The 24,671-nt window shown below is 41.8% G+C and overlaps 1 protein-coding gene across 12 annotated transcripts in view; it reads right to left on the bottom strand.

The window, feature by feature from the left end:
- GON4L (gon-4 like) overlaps nt 1–23,050 on the bottom strand; it is an 84,089-nt gene extending 61,039 nt beyond the window's left edge. For 2 of the 12 annotated variants that reach the window (XR_014844075.1, XM_021089699.2), the window contains exons 1-7: nt 23,003–23,050; nt 21,048–21,182; nt 20,184–20,714; nt 11,646–11,834; nt 2,834–3,027; nt 2,031–2,105; nt 1,803–1,853 (exon numbers count right to left, since the gene is read on the bottom strand). Coding sequence is in view for 8 of the 12 variants with exons in the window: in XM_021089699.2 (XP_020945358.2) it covers nt 1,803–1,853; nt 2,031–2,105; nt 2,834–3,027; nt 11,646–11,834; nt 20,184–20,714; nt 21,048–21,150 (1,143 nt within the window). In the remaining 4 variants the exon portion in view is untranslated. Of the gene's footprint in view, nt 1–1,802; nt 1,854–2,030; nt 2,106–2,833; nt 3,028–11,645; nt 11,835–20,183; nt 20,715–21,047; nt 21,183–22,912 lie in introns of all 12 variants that reach the window. The other 10 variants (XR_014844077.1, XM_021089703.2, XR_014844076.1 and 7 more) reach the window with 7 other exon arrangements.
- Nucleotides 23,051–24,671: the final 1,621 nt, after the last annotated feature.

Below are 24,671 nucleotides of genomic sequence, written 5' to 3'. Positions count from 1 at the left end.
AGCACAGGGAACTATATCCAACCTCAAGGATAAACCATAATGGAATATTAATAAAAAGAATGTACATCGGGAGTTCCCATTGTGGCACAGTGGTTAACGAATCCGACTAGGAACCATGAGATTGCAGGTTCGATCCCTGGCCTTGCTCAGTGGGTTAAGGATCCAGCGTTGCCGTGAGCTATGGTGTCGGTCGCAGATGCAGCTCAGATCCAGTGTTGCTCTGGCTCTGGCGTAAGCCAGCTGCTATAGCTCTGATTAGACCCCTAGCCTAGGAACCTCCATATGCCTGGGGAGAGGCCCTAGAAAAGGCAAAAAGACAAAAAAAAAAAAAAAAAAAAGAATGTACATATATATGTATGACTGAGTCACTCTGCTGTACAGCAAAAATTGGCATAATGCTGTAAATCACCCGTATTTTAACAAAAAAATTTAAAAAAAAACTATTTGTAGGCGTTCCCATTGTGGTTCAGTGGGTTAAGAACCCGACTGGTATCCATTAGGCTATAAATTCAATCCTTTGGGTTAAGGATCTGGGATTGCCACAAGTCGTGGTGTAGGTTGCAGATGCAGCTCGGATCCAGTGTTGCTGTGGCTGTGACATAGGTCACAAGCTCCAGTTGACCCCTAGCCTGGGAACTTCCACATGCCATGGTGCAAACCCACAAAAAAATTTTTAAAAAATAAATAAATAAAAACTATTTGTAAACTAAAATAGTACACACACCTAGGATATTATAGATGATAGCAGCCTTCTGCTATCTGCTATTGACATTGGTGTTTTTTAAGTCAATGACATAAATCCACATAAGTATGCCTCCAAAACGACAGCCATGAAAAATTCTTAGGAAAGAATTTAGGGGTGAAGTGTCAACAATGTGCTATCTTGTTTTCTTTTGGCCATGCCCAGGACATGCAAAAGCTTCCAGGCTAGAAATTGAACCTGTACCACAACAGCAACCCAAGCCTCTGCAGTGACAATGCCAGATCCTTAACCTGCTGAGCCACAAGAGAACTCCCAAGAATGTGCATGTTTTGGAGTTCCCACTGTGGTGCAGTGGGTTAAGGGTCTGGCATTGCCTCAGCTGAGGCACAGGTTGCAGCAGCATCTCAGATTCGATCCCTGACCTGGAAACTTCCATTTGTTATGCGTGCAGCTGAAACAGAAAAAAAAAAAGAATGTGCTTTTTTTTTTTGGTCTTTTTAAGGCCACACCTACAGCATATGGAAATTCCCAGGCTAGGAGTCAAATTGAAAATGTAGCTGCAGGCCTACACCACAGCCACAGCAGATCTGACCCATGTCTGTGACCTACACTACAGCTCACCACTGAGTGAGGCCAGAGATCGAACTTACATCTTCATGGGTACTAGTGGGGCTCTTTACCACCAGGCCACGACAGGAACTCCCAGAGGGTGCATTTTTAATAAGCACTCCTTTGGGTCCCCATACCAGGATAATCTTGATGTAAGTGGTCCCTAGAACACAATTTGAAATATTCTAAACTCTTGGCCACATATCTCATAACATGAATAGAACTGTCCTCCGTCATTGCTTTCAACCATTACAAATGATTATCCACCTAGCACTTCCAAAAAAAAACAATGAAAATTTTTAAGAAAACTACACTAATGATTTGATATATTCCATTTCTACATGTCTATTTGCTTTTACAAATATTTTCTTTAAGGAGGCAAAGCCAGATGATAATAAGTCTTTCCAATATTTTTTCCCTACAGATAACCTGGAATTAGCTATTATTAACGAAGTTAAATAGACGATAAAGAAAAAAAGAGAACACCTACCACTCCTTTTTCCACCACTTCCTTTAGTTTAGAGCGTGTCATTTTAGGCTCCTAAGAAGGGAAAATGAGAAGAAGAAAAGCGTCAATAAAAATCAAGTGATTCTTGAGTTGTGAGATGCTAGCTTTGCCCCCATCTGTCAAATTATTTACAAAATCTCAAGAGACCTCCTATACTTGGCCAGTTTACAGGTAGCTCTGTTCCATGACACTGAAAGAATAACTACTCACAAACATGGGCATATCCTCCGTCTCACTGATGGCTGCTTTCATCATAGCTACCACATGTTCATTTGTGATTACTTCCTGGAGAAAGATGAAATTTCGCTTTATGCAAGAAAGATGTGTCATCTAGATAATACTCATCTCTCTGTAACTCTGCTAGATAAATGGAGAGGATAAATGAGAGCTGGATACTCAAATGGCTTCAGACTAGGGGAAAGTAAGGCAACAGAAAGCAAAGAAGCAAATTTTGGGGAGAAGCACACAGCTTTCAACAATGCAGCAGCAAAATGGCCAATCTCATTAGCTGCTACTAAGAACAGGAATGGCTCACCTTAAAAAAATTCTCAGGTAACTATCTGCTTAAGAGAAACAGCAATAAGCAACAAAGGCTTTGTAAATAGCTGTAATGCTACATATCAAAGAAGACTATTTGCACACATGCAAAGCACTGTAAACTGTTAACTGGGCATCTTTTTAGACCTATCAACCCACAAGAGTAAGTCCACTGCAAACATTATCATCTTCCATTTTTATCTTCAAATCTGCTAAACAACACAATAAACAATCAAATCAATATAAGGAAGCAAAGTTACAGTTTTCTTCCCAATTAAGTTCTTTCACATGTGTTCACATGTCAAACTTATGCTGAGTGCAAAGAGAAAGCTATCCTGAAAGGTAAAATATTTCGCCAGAGGGAAGTCACCAAATTAGTAATTCACACAGCAAGGCCCAAGAGTTTCCTGGGTATGTTTATATGCTTCCCATGCAAAAGTTCCACTCTCATTACACAGCTGCCCAGTCTTACTCACATGAAGGATGTTTCGAACGTTGACAGCTGTTAGGTTGTGCTGCTTGGCACCGTCCTCTAAGGTGCGGTCAAGCATGTCATCCAGCTTCAGGTCACAAGCCAAAGTCCCTTCTTCTTGACCCCTTCCATCTCTTTTCCTCTTGGTACCCTTTTTCTTTTTTCGCCTTTTCTCATTTTCTTCATTGTCTTGCTCTTCTACAAATAAACCAAGAACATCACCAGACTCTCTATAAGGCAGCAGCTCCCAGAATTCAACCCAAACAGCCAATGTAAAAGAAAAGCAAGCTGCCAGCTGTCTGGCCCTGAACAGAGGTAATGGTGGATGTGGTAATAACATGTAACATTCACCGAATAGTCATTTTCTGTCTGGCATTCTTCTACACACTTTATACATATTAATTCACTTACTCCCCATACCAACCCTATGACATAGGGACCGTTATTTTTCCCACTGCATAGAGGCAGAAACATGAAGAAACTTTCCCAAGAGCTAGTCATGACAGCGCCATGTTTTGAAGCCAAGTACTCTAGCTCTCGAACCTGCTGTCTTAATTATCACTCTATACTGCCAAGATAATATATCAGAAACCCTGGGCTATGTTCCAGAACTTCCACATGCTGTGGGTCTCGTAAAAAAATAAATAAATAAAATTGGAGCACCCATTGTGGCTCAGCAGTAACAAACCCAACTAGTATTCATGAGGATTCAGGTTCGATTCCTGGCTCTGCTCAGTGAGTTAAGGATCTGGCATGACCATGAGCTATGGTGCAGGTCACAGATGCAGCTCGGATCTGGCATTGGTGTGGCTGTTGTGTACACCAGCAGCTGCAACTCTGATTCGACCCCTAGCTGGGAACTTCCATATGCCAAAGGTGTGACCTGAAAAAAAGGCAAATAAATAAATATAAAATATAGGCTGAAAAAAATTTAACCCCAATACAAATACAATAAAGACAAATATTTAAGAATAATTTAGGAATTCCTGTTGTGCCTCAGCAGGCTAAAGACCTGACGTTGTCTCTGTGATGATGCAGTTTTGACCCCTGGCCTCACTCAGTGGGTTACGGACCTGGCACTGCCACAAGCTGCATGCGGTGTAGGCTGCAGATGCAGCTCAGATCTGGTGTTGCTGTGGCTGTGGCACAGGCTGCTGTTCCAACTCTGATTCAACCCCTGGCTCAGGAACTTCCATATGCCACAGGTGCAACCATCAAAAGAAAGAAAGCAACTTTTTTAAAAAATTTGAAATAACTGCAAAGAAAACTTACCATAAAATTAAAATGGAAATAACAAAATTTGCTGCAGAAAATATTTTCTTACAGAAAAATCAATCACCAGAGTTAGCATAATCCCATTGAGAATGGGTAGCTTATTAAATAGGAATCAAAGTAATCACTGTGGGGTTAAACCATTCCATCTAATTACATCTCCCTAAATCACATCACACACATTTCTCCTCTGACTTCTAATTTTATTTTTTTTGGCTGCACCCACAGCATGCGGAAGTTCCTGGGCCAGCCATCAAACTAACGCCACAGCAGTAACCTGGGCCACAACAGAGACAATGCTGGATCTTTAACCCATTGAGCCACCAGAGAACTCCTTGATTTCTGATTTTAATGCTGAGTTTATTAGGAACGTAGGTTTATAAGGAAAATCTAATACACTCTAATACATTGCATAGATGATGCAAGAAAGAAAAGATAATTCAACTATTTCTTATTCTGTTTTAAAACTAATCCTTTCTCTTACTTTTAAAATATTAGGGAGTTCCCATCCTGGTGCAGTGGAAACAAACCTGACTAGTATCCAAGAGGATGTAGGTTTGATCCCTGGCCTCGATCAGTGGGTTGAGGATCTGGTGTTGCTGTGAGCTGTGGTGTAGGCCCAGTGGCTGTAGCTCCAATTCAGTCCCTAGCCCGAGATCCTCCATATGCCACAAGTGTGGTCCTGAAAAATAAATACATAAATAAAGAGAAAAATAAATAAATAAATAAAGTAAAATATTAGGATATCACCGACCCTAAGAATTCTAAAGAGTTGAAGTTTAAAAATTAAAACAGCGGAGTTCCCGTCTTGGCTCAGTGGTTAACGAATCTGACTAGGAACGATGAGGTTGCGGTTTCGATCCCTGGCCTCACTCAGTGGGTTGAGGATCCAGCATTGCTGTGAGATGTGGAGTAGGTCGCAGACGTGGCTCAGATCCCACATAGCTGTGGCTGCGGCATAGGCTGGCAGCTTCAGCTCCGATTCAACCCCTAACCTGGGAACCGCTATGTGCCTCAAGTGCGGCCTTAGAAAAGACAAAAATATATATATATTTTTTTTAATTAAAAAAGGAAGACACTCTATAAAAATCAGACTAGAATAAAGCAGAAAATATAATTTTTCCTTCTATGAGAAAGGTGAGAGAATTAGCTAAAAATAAGATTCTCATTGAGAAGCAGATTTAATGATTTAAGAAATAAACTGAAAGTAAGATGCACTGTAAATGTGATGTTAAAGTGGATAATGTCAATAAAAAAAAAAAAAAAAAAGCTATTGCCCCCTGATCAGTACTGGAGAGTTGTCCTTTGGACAAGAGTCCACCTTCTCCCAGGTTACAAGCCTCCTAAATAAAGCAACCCTACCTTTCTACCAATGCTTGTCTACCTGATTTAGGTAACACTCTGCTTTCCTTGGCCTTTCGTTTTAAACTATAAAGACAACTTCCTGAACAGAACATCTGCCCCAAGCACTTCATTCTGTTGCATATGAGTAAATAAAATAACCATCAATTCAAAAAAAAAAAAAAAAATGAATGGGTTCAGGAGTTCCCACTGTGCCACAGCTACTGCAGCTGCTGTATAGGCTGCAGCTACAGCTGGGATTTAATCCCTGGCCTGAGAACATCCATATGCTGCAGGTGGGGCCAAAAAAGAAAAAAAAAAAGGAAGGGTCCTACAATATCTTAATCACCAAAGTTGTTCTGATGTATGAAAACAGTTGCTTAAGAGCCAAGTCAAAAACACACCCAGGTAAGGCCAGAATAAAACTCCTAGAGGAAAGCATAAGCAGAATACTCTCTGACATAAATTGCCAGTAATATCTTGTTTTGAGCCACCTCCTAGAATAATGAAAACATAAACAAAAATAAACCAATGGAACCAAATTAAACTTAAAAGCTTTTGCACAGCAAAGGAAACCATAAAAAAAAAAAGACAACCCACAGAGTTCCTGCTGTGGCACAGTGGAAATGAATCCAACTAGTATCCAGGAGGACGCAGGTTCAAACCATGGCCTCACTCAGTGGGTTAAGGATCCAGTGTTTCTGTGAGCTGTGGTGTAGGTTGCAGATGTGGCTCAGATCTTGCATTGCTGTGGCTGTGATGTACGCCACAGGTGTGGCTCAGATTCAGTCCCTGGTGCGGGAACTTCCATAAGCCGTGGGTGTAGTCTACAAACAATAGATGATGGAGAGGGTAGTGGAGGAAGAGAACCCTCCTACACTGTTAGCGAGAATGTAAAATTGGTGCAACCATTATGGAGGACAGTATGAAGGTTCGTTATAAAACTAAACAAAGAACTACCAAATGATCTAGCAATCACACTCCTGGGCATATATCCAGAGAAAACCATAATTCTAAAAGATAACGTGCACCCCAATTTTCATTGCAGCACTAATAGCCAAGACGTGGAAGCAATATAAATGTCCATCAACAAAGGAATGGATAAAGACGTGGTAATATATACAATGGAATATTACTCAGCCATAAAAAGAATGAAATGATGACATGTGCAGCAACATGGATGGACCTAGAGATTATAATACTGAGTGAAGTAAGTCAGAGAAAGACAAATATCATATGATATATATGGAATCTAATAAAAAATGATACAAAAGAACTTATTTATAAAACAGAAACAAACTCATAGATTTCAAAACCAATCTTATGATTACTACAGGAGAAACCACTGGGGGGAGGGAGGAATTGAGAGGGTGGGAACATAACAAATACACACTGCTGTATAAAACAGATGATTAACAAGAACGTACTATGCAGCACAGGAAAATCTACTCAACAGTTTGTTATAACCTATACGGGAAAAAAGAATGGCTATGTTTATATGTATAACTGATCCACTTTGCTGCATACCTGAAACTAATATAACGTTGTAAGCCAATTATTCTCCAATAAATTTTTTAAAAAAACCACATCCAGAACTTTTGTTTCTATGACAATGTATTTTTATGAGATGAAATCTTCCTGCAAAAGACAACTGTGACACTATATGAAACTATAAAATTGGAGTTCCCTCATGGCTCAGTAGGTTAAGGACCCAGTGTTGTCACTGCTGTAGCTCAACTTACAGCTGTGGTACAGGCTGGTTCCCTGGTCCAGGAACTTCCACATGCCATGGGTATGACCAAGTTAAAGATACAAATAAAGGAGTTCCTGTTGTGGCGCAGTGGTTAACGAATTTGACTAGGAACCATGAGGTTACAAGTTCGATTCCTGGCCTTGCTCAGTGGGTTGAGGATCCTGCGTTGCTGTGGCTCTGGTGTAGACTGGTGGCTCAGCTCCGATTTGACCCCTAGCCTGGGGACCTCCATATGCCATAGGAGCGGCCCAAGAAAAGGCAAAAAGACAAAAAAAAAAAAAAAAAAAAAAAAAAAAAGATACAAATAAAAGGAGGAGCTCCCTAAAGTCACCTCTTTAAAAATCTTAGACATCCCAAATAAACATATTACAACAAAATAAACTTTATATCAACAAATTTGAAAATTTAGAGAAAATATACAAATTCCTTGAAAAACAGAACCTACCAAAACTGACACAAAAGAAACAGGATATCTAAATAATCCTGAAATCATTAAAGAATTTAATCTATAACTTAAAAGCTGCTGACAAAGAAGACTCCAAGCCTAGAAACAATTTAAGAAATACCACTAGTCTTGGAGTTCCCGTCGTGGCTCAGTGGTTAACGAATCCGATTGGGAACCATGAGGTTGCGGATTCGATGCCTGGCCTTGCTCAGTGGGTTAAGGATCCGGTGTTGCTGTGAGCTGTGGTGTAGGTTGCAGACGCGGCTCGGATCCCACGTTGCTCTGGTTGTGGTGTAGGCCGGCGGCTACAGCTCTGATTAGACCCATAGCCTGGGAACCTCCATATGCCGTGGGTGCAGCCTTAGAAAAGACAAAAAGACCAAAAAAAAAAGGAAAAGAAATACCACTAGTCTTATTCACACTCTTTCAGAGGATAGACAATGATGAAAAATTTCCCAACACATTTTTTTTTTTTTTTTTTTTTGGTCTTTTTCCTATTTCTTTGGGCCGCTCCTGCGGCATATGGAGATTCCCAGGCTAGGGGTCTAATCGGAGCTGTAGCCGCCGGCCTACGCCAGAGCCACAGCAACGCGGGATCCGAGCCGCGTCTGCGACCTACACCACAGCTCAGGGCAACGCCAGATCGTTAACCCACTGAGCAAGGGCAGGGACCGAACCCGCAACCTCATGGTTCCTAGTCGGATTCGTTAACCACTGCGCCACGACGGGAACTCCCCAACACATTTTATAAGGTCGTTATAACCCTGATACCAACACATGAAAAAGACATAAGAAAAAAAGTAAAATTAAAGCCCAAAGATCCCATAAACAAAGACACAAAAACCTTAAACAATATATTAGGAAATGGAATCCAACAGTATATAGAAGATCTAATATAGCATGACCAAATAGGTTTATCCCAGATATTCAGGTTTAATATTTAAAACCCAATCAATATAGGTTAGTTATTGGGCATACCCTGAAAAAAGAGTTTTAAAACTGACAGAACTGAAAGGAAATATATACAAATTCACAATTAAAGTTGGAGATGTTAACATTCCTTTCTCAATAACCAAGAGAATGGCCAAAAAAAAAAAAAAAAAATCAGTAAAAATAGAGAAACCTGAACATTACTATCAACCAATTTGACCTAACAGACATTTATAGAACAGTGTACCTCAAAACAATAGAATATATATTCCGTTCAAATACACATGGAAGAGTTAGCAATAAAGATTATACTGGGGCCACAAAATAAACCTCAATAAGCATTAAAAGACTGGAATTCCCACTATGGTACTACAGGATCAGCGGCAATGCTACAGCTCCAGGGTGCAGGTTCAATCCCCAGCCCAGCACAGTGGGTTAAAGGATCTAGCATTGCCACAGATGCAACATAAGTTGCAACTGCAGCTTAGATCAGATATATGGGCTGGGAACTCCATATGCAGCAGGGCAGCCAAAAAAAAAAAAAAATTAAAGGTATGAAATCACAGAAAGTATGATGTGAACTCAAGGGAATTAAAATTTCTCTTTTTTTGTCTTTTTTTTTTTTTGTCTTTTAGGGCCGTACCCACAGCATATGGAGGTTCCCAGGCTAAGGGTCCAATTGGAACTGTAGTCATGGGCCTACACCAGAGCCACAGCAACTCGGGATCCAAGACAAGTCTGCGACCTACACCACAGCTCACGGCAATGCCAGATCCTTAACCCAATGAGTGAGGCCAGGCATCAAACCCACAACCTCATGGTTCCTAGTCGGATTCGTTTCCGCTGAGCCACAACAGGAACTCCCAGAATGATTAAGAGAAGGCTACAAATGACTAGTGTCAGGAATGAAAGAACAGACATCATTACAGATCCTACAGACAATAAAAAGATAAAAGGAGTTCTTCCTGTGGGAGGAAAGGATCCTCCAGGGCTGGGGGTATGGATCAAACATTGCTGCAGCTGTGGCTCAGATTCAATCCCTAGCTCAGGAACTTTCATATTCCTTGGGTGTGGCCAGGAGAAAAAAAAGAAGACGACGACTACCTGATTTTAAGACTGTGTGATACTGATGAAAGGTTAAATATATAAATCAGCGGAACAGAAAAGAGTCCGGGAAAGACCCACACGAGTATGGCCAAGAAACTTTTTCACACAGATGCAAACGTAACTGAACAGAGAAAGGAATCCTGTCAATACATAGTGCTGAAACAACTGGACATCCATTGGCAAAAAAAAGAATCTCAAATACACCTCCCACATTATACAAAAATTAACTGAAAATGGATCACATACACCTCAATGTAACATACAAAACTACAACTTCTAGGAGTTCCTGTCATGGTGCAGTGGAAACGAATCCAACTGGGAACCATGAGGTTGTGGGTTCGATCCCTGGCCTCGCTCAGTGGGTTAAGGATGCAGAATTGCTGTGAGCTGTGGTGTAGGTTGCAGACACGGCTCGGATCTGGCATTACTGTGGCTCTGGCATAGACTGGCAGCAACATCTCCAATTAGACCCCTAGCCTGGGAACCTCCTTATGCCGCCAGTGCAGCCCTAAAAGGTCAAAAGACAAAAAATAAATAAATAAATAAAACCACAACTTCTAGAAAAAAAGAGAAAAAAAAAAACCTCTGGCCTTGGATCCAGCAAAGGTTCCTTGATACACTACGAGAGCATAATCCATAAAAGTAAAACCTAAAGTAGCTCCCCAAGGCGAATGTTGAAACAATCTGAGCAAAATACATAATGATAGTATTGCACTGTAACTCAAACAATAAAATAAATATCCATAAATCCATACTCATGTAAAAACTGAATAAATGAGTGAGAAAGAACTGCTCTTCTTTACAGAAAAATTCATTAATGAATGCAGAAGGGACAAGAGAAATAAAAAAATCACCATGAGAACAACACAGTAATAATTGTTGCAGGTGATCCATGAACAGAGACTAAAATTAGTGGGGAAAAATTTGAGGAGAAACAGGATATAGGATTAGTTTCAAAGTATCTCCTGCAGAATATGTAGTAATTAAAAAAAAAAAAAAAGCAAAAAACAGAATGAAAAAAGATCCACAAATGGCCAATAAATTCACGAAAATATGCTCTATATCATTATTCATTAATGAAATGCAAGCTAAAACCATAAGGCAATACACCTAATAGAACAGATAGAATTAAAGGATGGATGGAAAGGATGTGGATCAATTGAAAATCTCATACATTCCTTTTGGGAATGTAAAATGGTACAGCTACTATGGAAAACAGCTTAGCAGTTCCAAATAAAGTTAAATATACATCTCTTGTAAGTCCCAGCAATGCCACTCCTAGCTTTTTACTCAAGAAAAATGAAATTATGTCTATCAAAGAACTACATGTGAAGGTTCAGCAGCTTCAGTCATAACAGGCAAAAACTAGAAGCAATCCAAATGTCCATCACCCAGTAAACAGATAAACTATGGTACATCTACGCAATAGAACACTATCCAGTAATTATGATAACCATGAATGAATCTCAAAAGCATTACACTAAGTGAAAAATAGCAGATACACACAATATTACAAATCAATTATTCAATTTAAAAAATTTAAAAAGATATCAGATGCAAAAGGCTACATACTTATGTACTGTATGGTACCTATACATAACACTGTAAAAAATGCAAAACTGTTAATAAAAATGAGATCAGGGAGTTCCTGTTGTGGCTCAGCGGTAATGAACCTGACTAGTATCCATGAGGAGTTGGGTTTGATCCCTGGCCTCACTCAGTGGGTTAAGGATCCACGTTGCCATGAGCTGTGGTGTAGGTTGTAGACTCAGCTCGGATTCCCTTGTGGCTGCGGCTGTGGCCGTGGCCAGCAGCTACAGCTCCAATTTGACACCTAGTCTGGAAACTTCATATGCTGTGGGTGCAGCCCAAAAAGCAAAAAAAAATTCAGTATACTTGGATATCTTTGGATATGTGCAGTTTCCTGCATATTACATTTTAATTTTATAAAAAGAAAAAAAAGCCTACCCATTGGAATAAAGAGTCCACCATCCTCTATCTCTTCCTCAGCTTGGTGAGCTAGAGTCCTGAGTGGTTTTTCTTGAGAGGCACAGACATCTGGCTGAGATGATTTCCTAGGCTGGGCTGTGGATTTCACAGGGTGGCTGCCTGATGGTAATGAAGGCATTTCCCCTCCAGAATGCATTTGAGGTTTTCCTGGAAAAATCACAAAAGTTGCTCCACACTTTGTCCATTCTCAACTATACCGTGTTGCAGAAATCAGCATCTTGTTATAGTCTTTTTTAGTTAAGTAACTTCATTAATGATGCATTTACTATAAAGGCGATCCTCCTCATTTTTATTTTTTTATTTTTTTTTTTTTGTCGTTTTGCCATTTCTTGGGCCGCTCCTGTGGCATATGGAGGTTTCCAGGCTAGGGGTCAAACTGGAGCTGTAGCCGCCGGCCTATGCCACAGCCATAGCAATGCGGGATCCGAGCCACATCTGCAACCTACACCACAGCTCACAGCAACGCCGGCTCCTTAACCCACTGAGCAAGGCCAGGGATCGAACCCGCAACCTCATGGTTCCCAGTCGGATTCGTTAACCACTGCGCCACGACGGGAACTCCAGGCAATCCTCCTCCTAAAGAGAATATCCGGGAGTTCTCGTTGTGCCTCAGCGTTAACAAACATGACTAGTATCCATGAGGACTCAGGTTCAATCCCTGGTCTCACTCAGTGGGTTAAAGAATCCAGCGTTGCTGTGAGCTGTGGTGTAGGTTGCAGATGCAGCTGGGATCCTGTGTTGCTGTGGCTGTGGCATAGGCTGGTGGCTACAGCTTCGATTTGACCCCTAACCTGGGAACTTCCATATGCCACAGGTATGGCCCTAAAAAGACAAAAAAAAAAACCAAAAAAACAAAAAAACAGTATTCTAAGAAAAACAATGAGATCAAAGCTCAGGTACCATTTATTCATCTGTAGTATCAGTGAACTGAACTAGGTAATTGCTAAGGTCTTTCTATTGCATGTTCTTCACGTGGAAAAATCCTATTCATAATTGTAGGGTAGGGAGTTATATTCCTAACAGGAAAGGGACTTTTTTTTTGTTTTTTGTTTGGCTTTTTTTTTTTTTTTTTTTTTTTTGCTTTTTTGGGCTGAATGAGGCATATGGAAGTTTCCAGGCTAGGGGTCTAATCCAAGCTACAGCTGCCACCCTATATCACAGCCACAGCAACACAGGCTCTGAGCCGCATCTGCAACCTATACCACAGCTCACAGCAACCGCCAGATCCCTGACCCACGAGCAAGACCAGGGATCAAACCCGCATCCTCATAGATACTAGGCAGATTAATTTCCACTGAACCACAATGGGAACTCCTGACAATGGGACTTTTTTTTTATATATATAGCTAATTTGCAATGTTCTGTCAATTTCTGCTGTACAGCAAAGTGACCCAGTTATACATATATACCCATCTTTTTCTCACATTATCCTCCATCATGTTCTATCACAAGTGATTAGATATAGTTCCCTATGCTACACATCAGGATCTCATTGCTCATCTACTCCAAATGCAACAGTTTGAATCTACTAACCCCAAACTCCCAGTTCATCCCACTCCTCCCCCTTGACAACCACAAGTCTGTTCTCCAAGTCCATGAGTTTATTTTCTGTAGATAGGTTTGTTTGTGCCATATATTGGATTCCAGATATAAGTGATATCATATGGTATTTGTCTTTTTCTTTCTGACTTACTACACTTAGTATGACCATTAACAACACATTTAATTGGAGTTCCCTTGTGGCACAGAGGTTTAAGGATCCAGCACTGTCACCACAGAGCTTAGCTTGCTGCTATGGCACAAGTTCGATCCCTGGCTCAGAAAATTCTACATGCCATGGGTGCAGCAAAAACAAACAAACAAACAAACAAACAAAACACACTTAATAAACTATAAATGATATACATTAAAAAATGTCTTGAACTTTCTGATTGAATTCTTTCCAATCTGACAGAATATCAGAGTAAAAATGACCATAACATTATAAAGAGGTGATTATACAGTTCATTAGATAACTTTCTCCTTTCCTCACTTTAACTCTTTATTTTTGTCTTTTGTCTTTTTAGGGCTGCACACAAGGCATATGCAGGTTCCCAGGTTAGGGGTCCAATTGGAGCTGTAGCTGCCAGCCTACACCACAGCCACGGCAACTCGGGATCTGAACTGCATCTATGACCTACACCACAGCTCACGGCAACGCCAGATCCTTAATCCACTGAGTGAAGCCGGGGATCAAACCTGTGTCCTCATGGATGCTAGTCAGATTCGTTTCCGCTGAGACGGAACTGCAACTCCTCACTTTAACTCTTAATGAGTGTTATCTTTCTTTCCTTTTTTTTGGTGTGGGGGGGATTAAAAAGACAAAGAAACATTCATGAAATATCAAAAGTAAACATCAGAATCAAGCTGTCAAAGGAAAAGAATACATGGGAGTTCCCTTGGTAGTACAGGTTAAGGATCCAGTGTTGTTACTGCTGTGGCTCAGGTTGCAGCTGCTATGCTGGTTCAATCCCTGGTCCCAGAATTTCCATATGCCATGGGTGCAGCGAAGGAAAAAAAAAAAAAGGAAAAAGAATACATATAGGCTATAGATTAAGAATACATATAGATCTATAGACTATACACAAGGAATTGTTACATAGTGATTGTTTCTGAGAAGAGAACTGGGGAAACAAGAGGACAAAGTTAAAGATTCCCTCTTTAGGCATTTTTTTTTTTCCATATTCATGTATTACACAGCCAAAAAAAATTTTTCCATTTTCAAAAAGAGATCAAGTTTTTTTTATTCACTTTTTAAAAAAATTATAGTTGATTTACAATGTTGTGTGAATTATAAAGAGATCAAGTTATTTGTTACTGAGGTCCATTCGAAATAGACAGTCTTGGAGTTCCCTAGTGATTTAGCTTAAGGATCCAGTGTTGTCACTACTGTGGCTCTGGTTACTGCTGTGGCAAGGGTTCAATCCCTGGCCAGGAAACTTCTGCATGCCATGTGTGTGGCAAAAAAAAAATAGCCTTTACACTTTTTTGGTCTGCTATCTCATCAACATTAGCAGTTTCAACTGGCATAAACAAGATTTCATTTTATTTTATTTTTGTCTTTTTAGGGCTGCTCCCACAGGATATAGAAATTCCCAGGCTAGAGGTCAAATTAGAACTGCAGCTGCTGGCTTACACCACAGCCACAGCATCTGTGACCTATACCGCAGCTTGTGGCAATACCAGATCCTTTAACCCACTGAGCAAGGGCAGGGATTGAAACCACATCCTTGTGGATACTAGTCGGATTCGTTGCCACTGAGCCACAACAGGAACTCCCAAAAACAAGACTTTAAACTGGAGGACCCCCTCCCTTCTTCCTGGAAAACAAAGAAAAAAAGCCTTTCATTTCATATAAAGGATGAATCAATCCTTAATTCTATGTACTCTCAATTTTACTTCCTTTACTTCTGGAGCTCAAGACTACATCACAATGTCAAAAAGGCTATAGACTTCAGCTTTAATAGGCTTTGGCTTTGATAGGGACTGTATGTACAAAAAGGAGTTGAATCCTAAACCCATCACATCAAAAATTCCTCTCAGGCAAATTTCTTCTAAGAGGGAGGATCTTCAATCAATTGCACAGCAGAGCTTTCTCATATTTTTTTTTCTTTTTGTCTTTTTGAGGGCTGTACCGGCGGCATATGGAGGTTCCCTGGCTAGGGGTCTAATCAGCTGTAGCCGCCAGCCTACGCCAGAGCCACAGCAACGCCAGATCCAAGCCTCATCTGCGACCTACACCACAGCTCACGGCAATGCCAGATCCTTAACCCACTGAGTGAGGCCAGGGATCGAACCCAAAACCTCATGGTTCCTAGTTGGATTCAATTCCGCTGCACCACAATGGGAACTCTGCCTTTTTTTTTTTTTTTTTTTTGGCCCTGCCCATGGCATGAGAAAGTTCCCTGGCCAGGAATAGAACCCACACCGCAGCAGCAACCAGAGCCACAGCAGTGACAATGACAGATCTGTAACTATTAGGCCACCAGGGAACTCCCTAGCAACTTTAAATTGAAAACATGATAATTAGCTGAAAACCATAAAATCCAACAAATTATAAGCTGAAATCTAAGTTAATCATTTTGAGAATGCAAAGAAAGGGAAAAAAGGCAAAAGTAGAAATTAGGGTATGTAAATCAATTTTCAAAGAACAATTAAAATTCTATGAGAATAGGGAGTTCTTGTTATGGCACAGCAGAAATGAACCGACTAGGAACCATGAGGTTGTGGGTTCAATCCCCTGGTCTACTTTGGTGGGTTAAGGATCTCATGTTGCCATGAGCTGCAGTGTAGGTTGCAGACACGGCTCAGATCTTGCGTTGCTGTGACTGTGGCATAGGCCAGCAGCTGTAGCTCCAATTAAACCCCTAGCTGAGAACCTCCATATACCAAGGGCACAGCCCTCAGCCCTAAAAAGCAAACAAACAAAAAAAAAATTTCTATGAGAACAGGAGTTCTCTTATGACACAGTGGGTTAAGGATCTGGTGTTGTCATTGCAGCTGCTGTGCTTTGAGTTCTAACCAAAGCCCAGGGAACTTCCACATGTAGTGGGAGCAGCCAAAAAAAAAAATTCTGGAGTTCCCTTTGTGGCTCAGCAGTTAATGAACCCAACTAGCATCCACTGAGGACAAGGGTTCAATCCCTAGCCTCACTCAGTGGGTTAAGGATCCGGCATGGCCGTGAGCTGTGGTGTAGGTCACAGATGCAGCTCGGATCCTGCATTGCTATGGCTGTGGTATAGGCCAGCGCCTATAGCTCCAATTCGACCCCTGGACTGGGAAAAACCTCCATATGCTGCAGGTGTGGTCCTAAAAAAAAGACAAAAAAAAAAAAAAATTTATAAGAATAAACAACAACATAGACAAAGTTTTTTTCTCCTTCTTTTTTGCTTTTTAGGGTCGTATGTGCCTCATATAGAAATTCCCAGGCTAGGGGTCAAATTGGAGCTGCAGCTGCCAGCCTACACCACAGCCACAACAACTCAAGATCCAAGCCAGGTTGGAGACCTACATCACAGCTCACGGCAACACAGGATCCCTAACCCACTGAGTGAGGCCAGGGATCGAACTGCATGTCCATGGATACTAGTCCGGTTCATAACCTGCTGAGCCACAACAGGAACTCCTAGAAAAAGGTTTAATCACTAGCACCTGTGCAGTCTAGAAACAGAATTTAACAGTGTATACCAATTGTAACACAATGCTGATAACTTCAAAATAACCTGGGTGTTTTTTTTTTTTGTTTTTTCCCCACATAATCATAATCAAAAAATCCAAAATGTTAATTAAAAGAATGGAAAACAACAAAAAATATGCACTATTTTTTTTTTTTTTTTGTCTTTTTGCCTTTTCTAGGGCCGCTCCTGCGGCATATGGAGGTTTCCAGGCTAGGGGTCTAATCGGAGCTGTAGCCACCAGCCTACGCCAGAGCCACAGCAACGCAGGATCCAAGCCCCATCTGCAGCCTACACCACAGCTCATGGCAACGCCAGATCCTTAACCCATTGAGCAAGGCCAGGGATCAAACCCGCAACCTCATGGTTCCTAGTCAGATTCGTTAACCACTTCGCCACGACGGGAACTCCAGCGCTAAATTTTAATAGTAATTACTCTGAGCAGTCAGATTTGTGGGTGATTTTATTTTCTTCTTTCAACTTTACAATGTTTTCCAAAATGCACATATATGAAATTTTGATCTTCCTTCTTTCTTCCTTTCTGTTCTTTTGTTTGTTTTTTTAGGGCTGCACCTGTGGCATACGAAGTTTCCGGTCTAGGGGTTGAATCTGAGCTGCAGGTGCTGGCCGATGCCACAGCCACATAGGATCCGAGCCACATGTGCGACCTATGCCGCAACTTCCTTAACCCACTGAGGGGTCAAACCCACATCCTCATGGATACCAGTCGGGTTTGCTACCTGCTGAGCCACAATGGGAACTCCTTCACTAGCACTTTAATCCTGCATTTTCCTCCAATTCCTCCTGTCGTCACATCACAAATACAACTTAGCCAAGGAAAAAAATTCAGCAATCCTGCTGCCCACTCTAGCTATTTCCATTCCCCCACTGCACAAATTATCACTGGGGCTTTCATCCCTACCTCTTTAATTCCATTATTTGATTTTCTTTTCCCAAAAAACCCTCCTAAATCTACTCTCAAAGACCATCAACCTTCTAAAGTAATCTTTTCTCAGGCATCATTACACCACCTTTGTCACTAAACTTTAAATGAAGTACCTGTCCTTAAAACTCTCTTCCCTCCCTGACTTTCACTATTACTCCAGCTTTCCCTTCTCTGTCATCTTCTTCCATGCTCCTTTTCATGAAGAAGTACCACAATGAACACTTTTCTGGTCCCACCTCTCACCAAACTTCAATCTCTATTTTCTGTTTTTCCCTGATGTCACCTCACAGTCCATATATCTAAAGCTGAACTCATTTCAACCCTTCAAGCATATTATTCCCCAGGAAGGCATGCTTCATCCCCCTCAGTCCAAATATCTTAAACGGTATCAGTTCAAAGATTGATACTCAGAAGCAATATTAATTCTTTTTTATTTTTATTTTTTGGCTGCACCCATGGCACATGGAAGTTCCCAGGCCAGGCTGAATTTAAGTCACAGCTGTGACCTACATGCAGCTATGATAACAAACCCATGCCTCTGCCATGACTAGAGCCACTGCAGTCGGATTCTTAATGCACTGCACCACAGCAGGAACTCTTTTTTTTTTTTTTTGTCTTTTTGTCTTTTTAGGCCCCACCCACAGCATATGGAGGTTCTTAGGCTAGGGCTCTAATGGAGCTATAGCTGCCGGCCTACACCACAGCCACAGCAATGCCAGATCCTTAACCCACTAAGCAAGGCCAGGGATCGAACCTGCATCCTCATGGATACTAGTCGGTTTCATTAACCACCGAGCCACAATGGGAGCTCCCAGCAGGAACTCTAAAATTCTTTCTTTCTAACATTTATAAGATATCTTTTCTTCTCTATCCTTACTGCCAAAATCCTATACCAATACTTTACAAGGTCTCAAGGGCCTTAAGAGCAAGGCTCTGTACAGTAACCTAAATCTATCCTTTCTATCTGAAGCCCTGCTACACTCCCACACAAACAAACGTTTATTTGTTTTTCTCTTTATTTTTACAGCCACATCCATTGCCATGGCATATGGAAGTTCCAGGGCTAGAGTTCCAACCGGAGCTGCAATTGCTGGCATATACCACGGCCACGGCAACACCAGAGCTGAGCTGCATCTGCAACCTGCTCAGCAGCTTGTGGCAATGTCAGATCCTTAACCCAGTGAGCGAGGCCAGGAATCAAACCTGCATCTTCAGTGACACTACGTCAGGTTCTTAACCTGCTGAGCCACAACGGGAACTCAAACACGTTTGCAGAATGTGTTATTCTACTTCCACTCCTTCACCCCAATCCATCAAATCCTATCAATGCATCAAGTTCCAATTTCAAAAATCCTTGGAGTTCCCTTCATGGCTCAGCGGTTAACAAACCCGACTAGTATCAATGAGGTTGCGGGTTCGATCCCTGGCCTTGCTCAATGTGTTAAGGAACCAGTATCGCCATGAGCTGTGGTGTAGGTCGTAGATGCAGCTCGGATCCTGCATTGCTGTGCCTGTGGCGTAGACTGGCAGCTGTAGCTCCAATTCGACCCCTAGCCTGGGAACTCCCATATGCCACGGATGCAGCCCTAAAAAAAAAAAAAAAAAAAAAAAATCCCAATTACTTGTATCACACTAGTATATAATCACATATTGTCTTAAATGGCTCCAAATGAATTATGTATTGTGTCTTGTCTTCCCAACTAGACTATAAGCTTTCTGAGGTCAGTACTCTGCTTTCTGCTTCTTTTATTTATTAATTAGCTATAAGCAACTGGAAAAGGTCATACACTTAAACATGAAAAACAAAGCCCCTCACAATCTAAGCCCTCTCCCACTGTGAAGCCACTTCTCACTACCTCTGCTGCCTCTACCTCTGCTCAGACTGTTCTTGGCCTAAGACTCTCCATGCCACCATTACCTTAACCCACAACTTATCCTTCAAATCCTAAGGGTTATGTCATCTCTGTAGTCTTACCAAATGTCACAGGCAGTAATCTCTCTTTCAGTCACTGCCCCTTCTCCAGCCCCATTTCATAAAATACCCACCACATCATAAAAGGCCATACATAGTTCAACCCTCCAAAAATGATGCAAAGAGAAAGAAAAGATACAGAAGAGGATCTAGGAAATGGGAGGGAAGAAGAATACTTCCACCCATTTATAAAGTTCGATGCTGACCCTTATAAGCACCACAGCTCCAACTCCACATCAAATCAACACTCCCTTTCAGAAATGCTGTTTTGTGAAGGCGCTGTAGAGAGGGCAATGACAATGGCAAAGGTCATGGCAAACTGCTACTGACGAGAAGAATGTAACCTAAGACCTCCTGTATCTTACCTCCTTCGTCCTTGACTTCTTCACTGGGCTCTCCTAAAAAAGGCTCCTTTGCAATAGGATGATCGCCTCTGTCTTCTTGAGTAACTAACCCAGGCCTCAGTGTAATTTTCTTCCCTCTCCTTGAGCTACTGGCCTGGAGTTTTCCTTTACAAATGTGTATATTTAGGGGCTGGGAGGCCTCCAAGGAAGGTAGGGTGATTCCCTGAGAGATGGCCACATCAAGAGTTTCCAGAACGGGTGCATTTGCATCCTGGGTGAGGACCCTAGAGCTCAAGGATGGGTCCTCCATAGCAAGCAGATTTCCTGCATCGTGCACAGATTGTACTTCAAGGCCAGCCGCTCTGCCATGATTCGGACCCCAGGACAGGGACACTGACCCCAGGTCTTTAACTTGGTCAGATTCTGGTTTAACAGGTGACTCTAGGTCTAAGTCACCTTCCTCCTGGTTGCCCTGGTGCTGTGGCGACTCTGTCGGTGTAGTTCTTCTCTTCTTACAGGGCAACATTTTGCAAGTCCCACTTCTGTTCCATCCTGAAAGGATAAAGGTTAAGTTCTTATCAGCTTCCTATTAATGACAGTAGCATCTCCTCAAATATCGTTTCACTCATTCATGTTTAAACATGAACACAATACCTTACACCAGATATACTATCTCCCATTAGGTGGGAGATGAGAGACCATGGTTAGAGTGCCTGAGTTCAAATCCTAACTCTACTACTGATTAGTACGTTATCTTGGCTGAGTGACTTAACCTCTCTAAACTTCGGTTTCCTCAACTGTAAAAATAATTATTGTTCTTACCTCAGGGAGTGGTTATAAGAATTAAATAGTAAGTGATTAGTAAGTTTTAGTTATTATTATTACCATCAGGGAAGTAGAATAGCATGATGCTGAGAGCAAACTGTGGTGTCAAACTGTCTGGATTTGTTTCCCAAGTCAGCTTCTCTCCAGCTTTGTGACCTTGCATAAGTTACTTAACCTGAATCTCAGTTTCTTCAGCTATAAAATGAAATAAAAATAGCACCTACGTCATTAAATAGTAATTTATTAGATCAATAAATCTTTGCTATTGATGCTTTCATAAACAGGTATTTCCATTAACAGAAACAATCCAAAAGCAGAGTGTCCTTGTTTAAAAAGGTTAGGCTACATTAACAGAAATTTTGTGTTGAAAAACAAGAAAGAGATTCCTACTGTTGTCTATGCTATGTTACTTCTGGACTCTAGGCTTCAATTCCAATTATCACCTTTTAAGGACAACACTAACTGGAGGGTATCTTCTTCTCTCACGGTCTTATAGCACCTCTCTGCAAACCTTTTTTTTTTTTTTGTCTTTTTGCCATTTCTTGGGCCACTCCCAGGCTAGGGATCGAATCGGAGCTATAGCCACCGGCCTACACCAGAGCCACAGCAACGCGGGATCCAAGCCGAGTCTGCGACCTACACCACAGCTCACAGCAACGCCGGATCGTTAACCCACTGAGCAAGGCCAGGGACCGAACCCGCAACCTCATGGTTCCTAGTCGGATTCGTTAACCACTGCGCCACGACGGGAATTCCTGCAAACCTTTTTTATAGAATTAATCGCATTTATGATTGCTCCTTGTCTCTTTCCCGTCTCCCTCACTAAAAACTATGTGCTTTTGGAGGGAAAAGACTCTTTCAGCTAGTACCCCTAGTACTCAGCAGTATCTGACCTACTATACATACTCAATCAAAATTCCCCAAATGAATGAATAAAAGAGGCATGAGGAGTTCCTGCTGTGGCTCAATGGGATCAGCAGAGTTTGGGGAGTGCTAGGACAGAGGTTTGATCCCTGGCCTGCCATGGTGGGTGGGTTAAGGATTCAGCATTTCTGAAGCTGCTGCTTGGGTGGAGACTGGCCCAGAAATACATATACTGTGGGGTGGCCAAAAATGAAAAAGAAAAAAGAAAAGGGGCGTGAACTTCCTATTCTGTGTTTATTCTGCGCCCCTTGGACCAAGAAGAGCACTATATGGAAACTGACTATATCTTTCCAACAACAACAACAAAAAACTTTACTCTCAATTAAAAAGGTTCAAGAATAGTAAGTTGTCTTGTGCTACAAAGAGTTCTTCTTCATCACTGACAATGTTAAAGCAAGGCCTGAAAGCCCATCTATCAGGGCACTAGATGAGAGCTTGGACAAGAGGACTAAAAATAAAGTTCTTTCAAGAAGAGTCTCAACTATAAGGTTAGTTTTAAACCTCCCTAATTCACTTTCTCCAGAACACTAGGAGAGATCCCCCGCCCATGCCAAATCAACCTATACCCTTATATCAGTAATTAAAGCTCAATAAACACGTGAAGATTCCACTGATCCCTATGACTTAGGGTGGTACGGGGGGCCGGGGAAGAAGTGGAGTGGGAGTAGTTTAGTAGAGTCTTATATTTCACAGAGGTCCTGAAAAGGGGGAGGGAGGAGAAAGAGAAAGAAAGGCAGCTACTAGTCAAAGTCAGCAGCGAGCAGGGATCAGCTCCGGGCACTTCAAACACAGCAGTGACTCTAAAAAGGCTCCCCCTTTGGGAACTGGAATGAGACCAACCGGGCAAATGAATGCAAATCCGGCAGCAGCCCCAGCGCGGACCCCTCCTGGGAAAAGATTTCACAATGGGGTCCTAACTGCGCTTTTCATCGCAGCGCCCAGCGCTGGAGCAAGTCCCCACTCCCAGCTAGACACTTTCACTCCCAACCTCTGTGACGCACCCGACCGCCTCGGCTTGGACCTCCTTCTCCCGGACGCCCAGCTCCCACCTGCGTCTTCCCGCCCCAATGCACACAACCCAGTACCCTCACCAGCCGGCCGGATCCCGCGGAAACTCAGCTTCGGTACCACCGGAAGTCAGCCAACGGCAGCGACTGACGTGCGCGCCCCCGAGTCGCGGTGCACGGCGTCAGAACACCAAGGAGCATGCGCCAAGCACCGGCGCCATCCTATTTTAGGGCAGAATGAAGGCAAAGATCTGGTACTCCGTTGTTGGCAAAATATTTAAAGGCAATACCTCGCTTTCTCTGTCCAGGGAGCTCCCCTACTCAAAACAAAACTGGATTAAGGTTCAGCGATTTAATTTGACAACTAATCCTTCTCGCCACGAGACACCTGGAATATGGGACCAGGGAAACGGGGAATTCATAAAATTTCAGAAAGAGGAATCCCTAGGTTACAAACTGCAGTTTCCTGAATAAAGCTAAGGCAGACTTGGACTCAATCCATAATTATAAATTATAATTATTCATATCTATAAAACACTCCGCATTTAACAGAATGCTTTCACTTACGTTATCAAAGGTGATTTGATCTTCACAATAAATCCTGTGGAACAGTGGATATTATACCTTCCAATTTCCGCAGGACAAATTTTTGGCTCAACTGGGTAGATGATTTCACAAAGATAACTAGCTGTGAGAGGGAATCCAGTAGCCTCACTCTAGCTTCTAATGCATTAATCCGGTGTCCAGGATGGTGCCAGGGACATAGTCAATGTTCAATAAATTCAATACATGTGTTTTGAATGAATGAATGACTCCTAGAACCATGTTCTTTTCCTCTTTTCAAGAAGGACAAAATGTCAAAGCTGGAAAAATACATTCAACTCTCTCACTTTACAGGTGAACCACCACCAAATATTTATGCATTTAAATAATCTACCTGACCTGATCCTGTCTGTAAATAGAATCGGATAGGATGAAAGTAACCACAACCAAAATGAATGACGAAATTGATGTAATCATGGAGATAACCTGCAGTAGTCTGACGGTAACCTGAATCACCCTAAACCTTCCGAATGCCAAGGAAGTCTCTAGAAGCTTGGAGTTTCATTTGTGTCCTGCTTTTGGATCTACAGAATACACGGATCTGTTGGTTTTCACTGCCTCTCTCCATACTTCTCTTTCTCTCTTCCTCCATCCCTCCCTCACTCTCTCTCTCAAACTTCTCTAAGCAGCCCTAAGCACTTGAAGCTTTTACAAGAGAAATATCCAACACTGATTAACTTTGGCACTCTTCATTAGTCCTTTTTTAAAACAGTTTCAATCTACACACCACAAAACCCAGCCGTTTTACTTATACAATTAAATTATTTTCACTAAATTTTCAGAACTCTGCAACCATCACCACGTTTGGTCTTTAATCAGAGTTTCTGAAGTTTAAGAAAGGTTTCAAAATATTCTTTAGTGGTCTCATAAACTTATAATAATTGCAATTGATACTGAATGTAGGCAAGATAGAATTTTGTTTTTCCAAAATCCTGGGTCCCCCTCGGCCAGAATATTCAGTTACTATATTAAGCCCAGGGAACCGGAATCACAAGATCTATAGGCTCTCATATGATAAAATACCTACCTACACTTCTTAGGCCGCAGAGTTTTCGCCTTACAGACCCACAACCCATTAGTGGGCGGGGTCTCATTCTCTGGAAATCTTGGCGAAGGGAGAGGGCCCCTCCCAGAGGTCTTCCGGAAAGGG

The sequence above is a fragment of the Sus scrofa genome, chromosome 4 (genome assembly GCF_054392235.1).
Source record: "Sus scrofa isolate SSC_HxYL_T2T_F1_AM1 chromosome 4, Sscrofa_HxYL_maternal_Yorkshire_Landrace_v2.0, whole genome shotgun sequence".
Classification (NCBI taxonomy): Eukaryota; Metazoa; Chordata; class Mammalia; order Artiodactyla; family Suidae; genus Sus; species Sus scrofa.
This window is presented reverse-complemented; position numbering and strand designations above follow the sequence as displayed.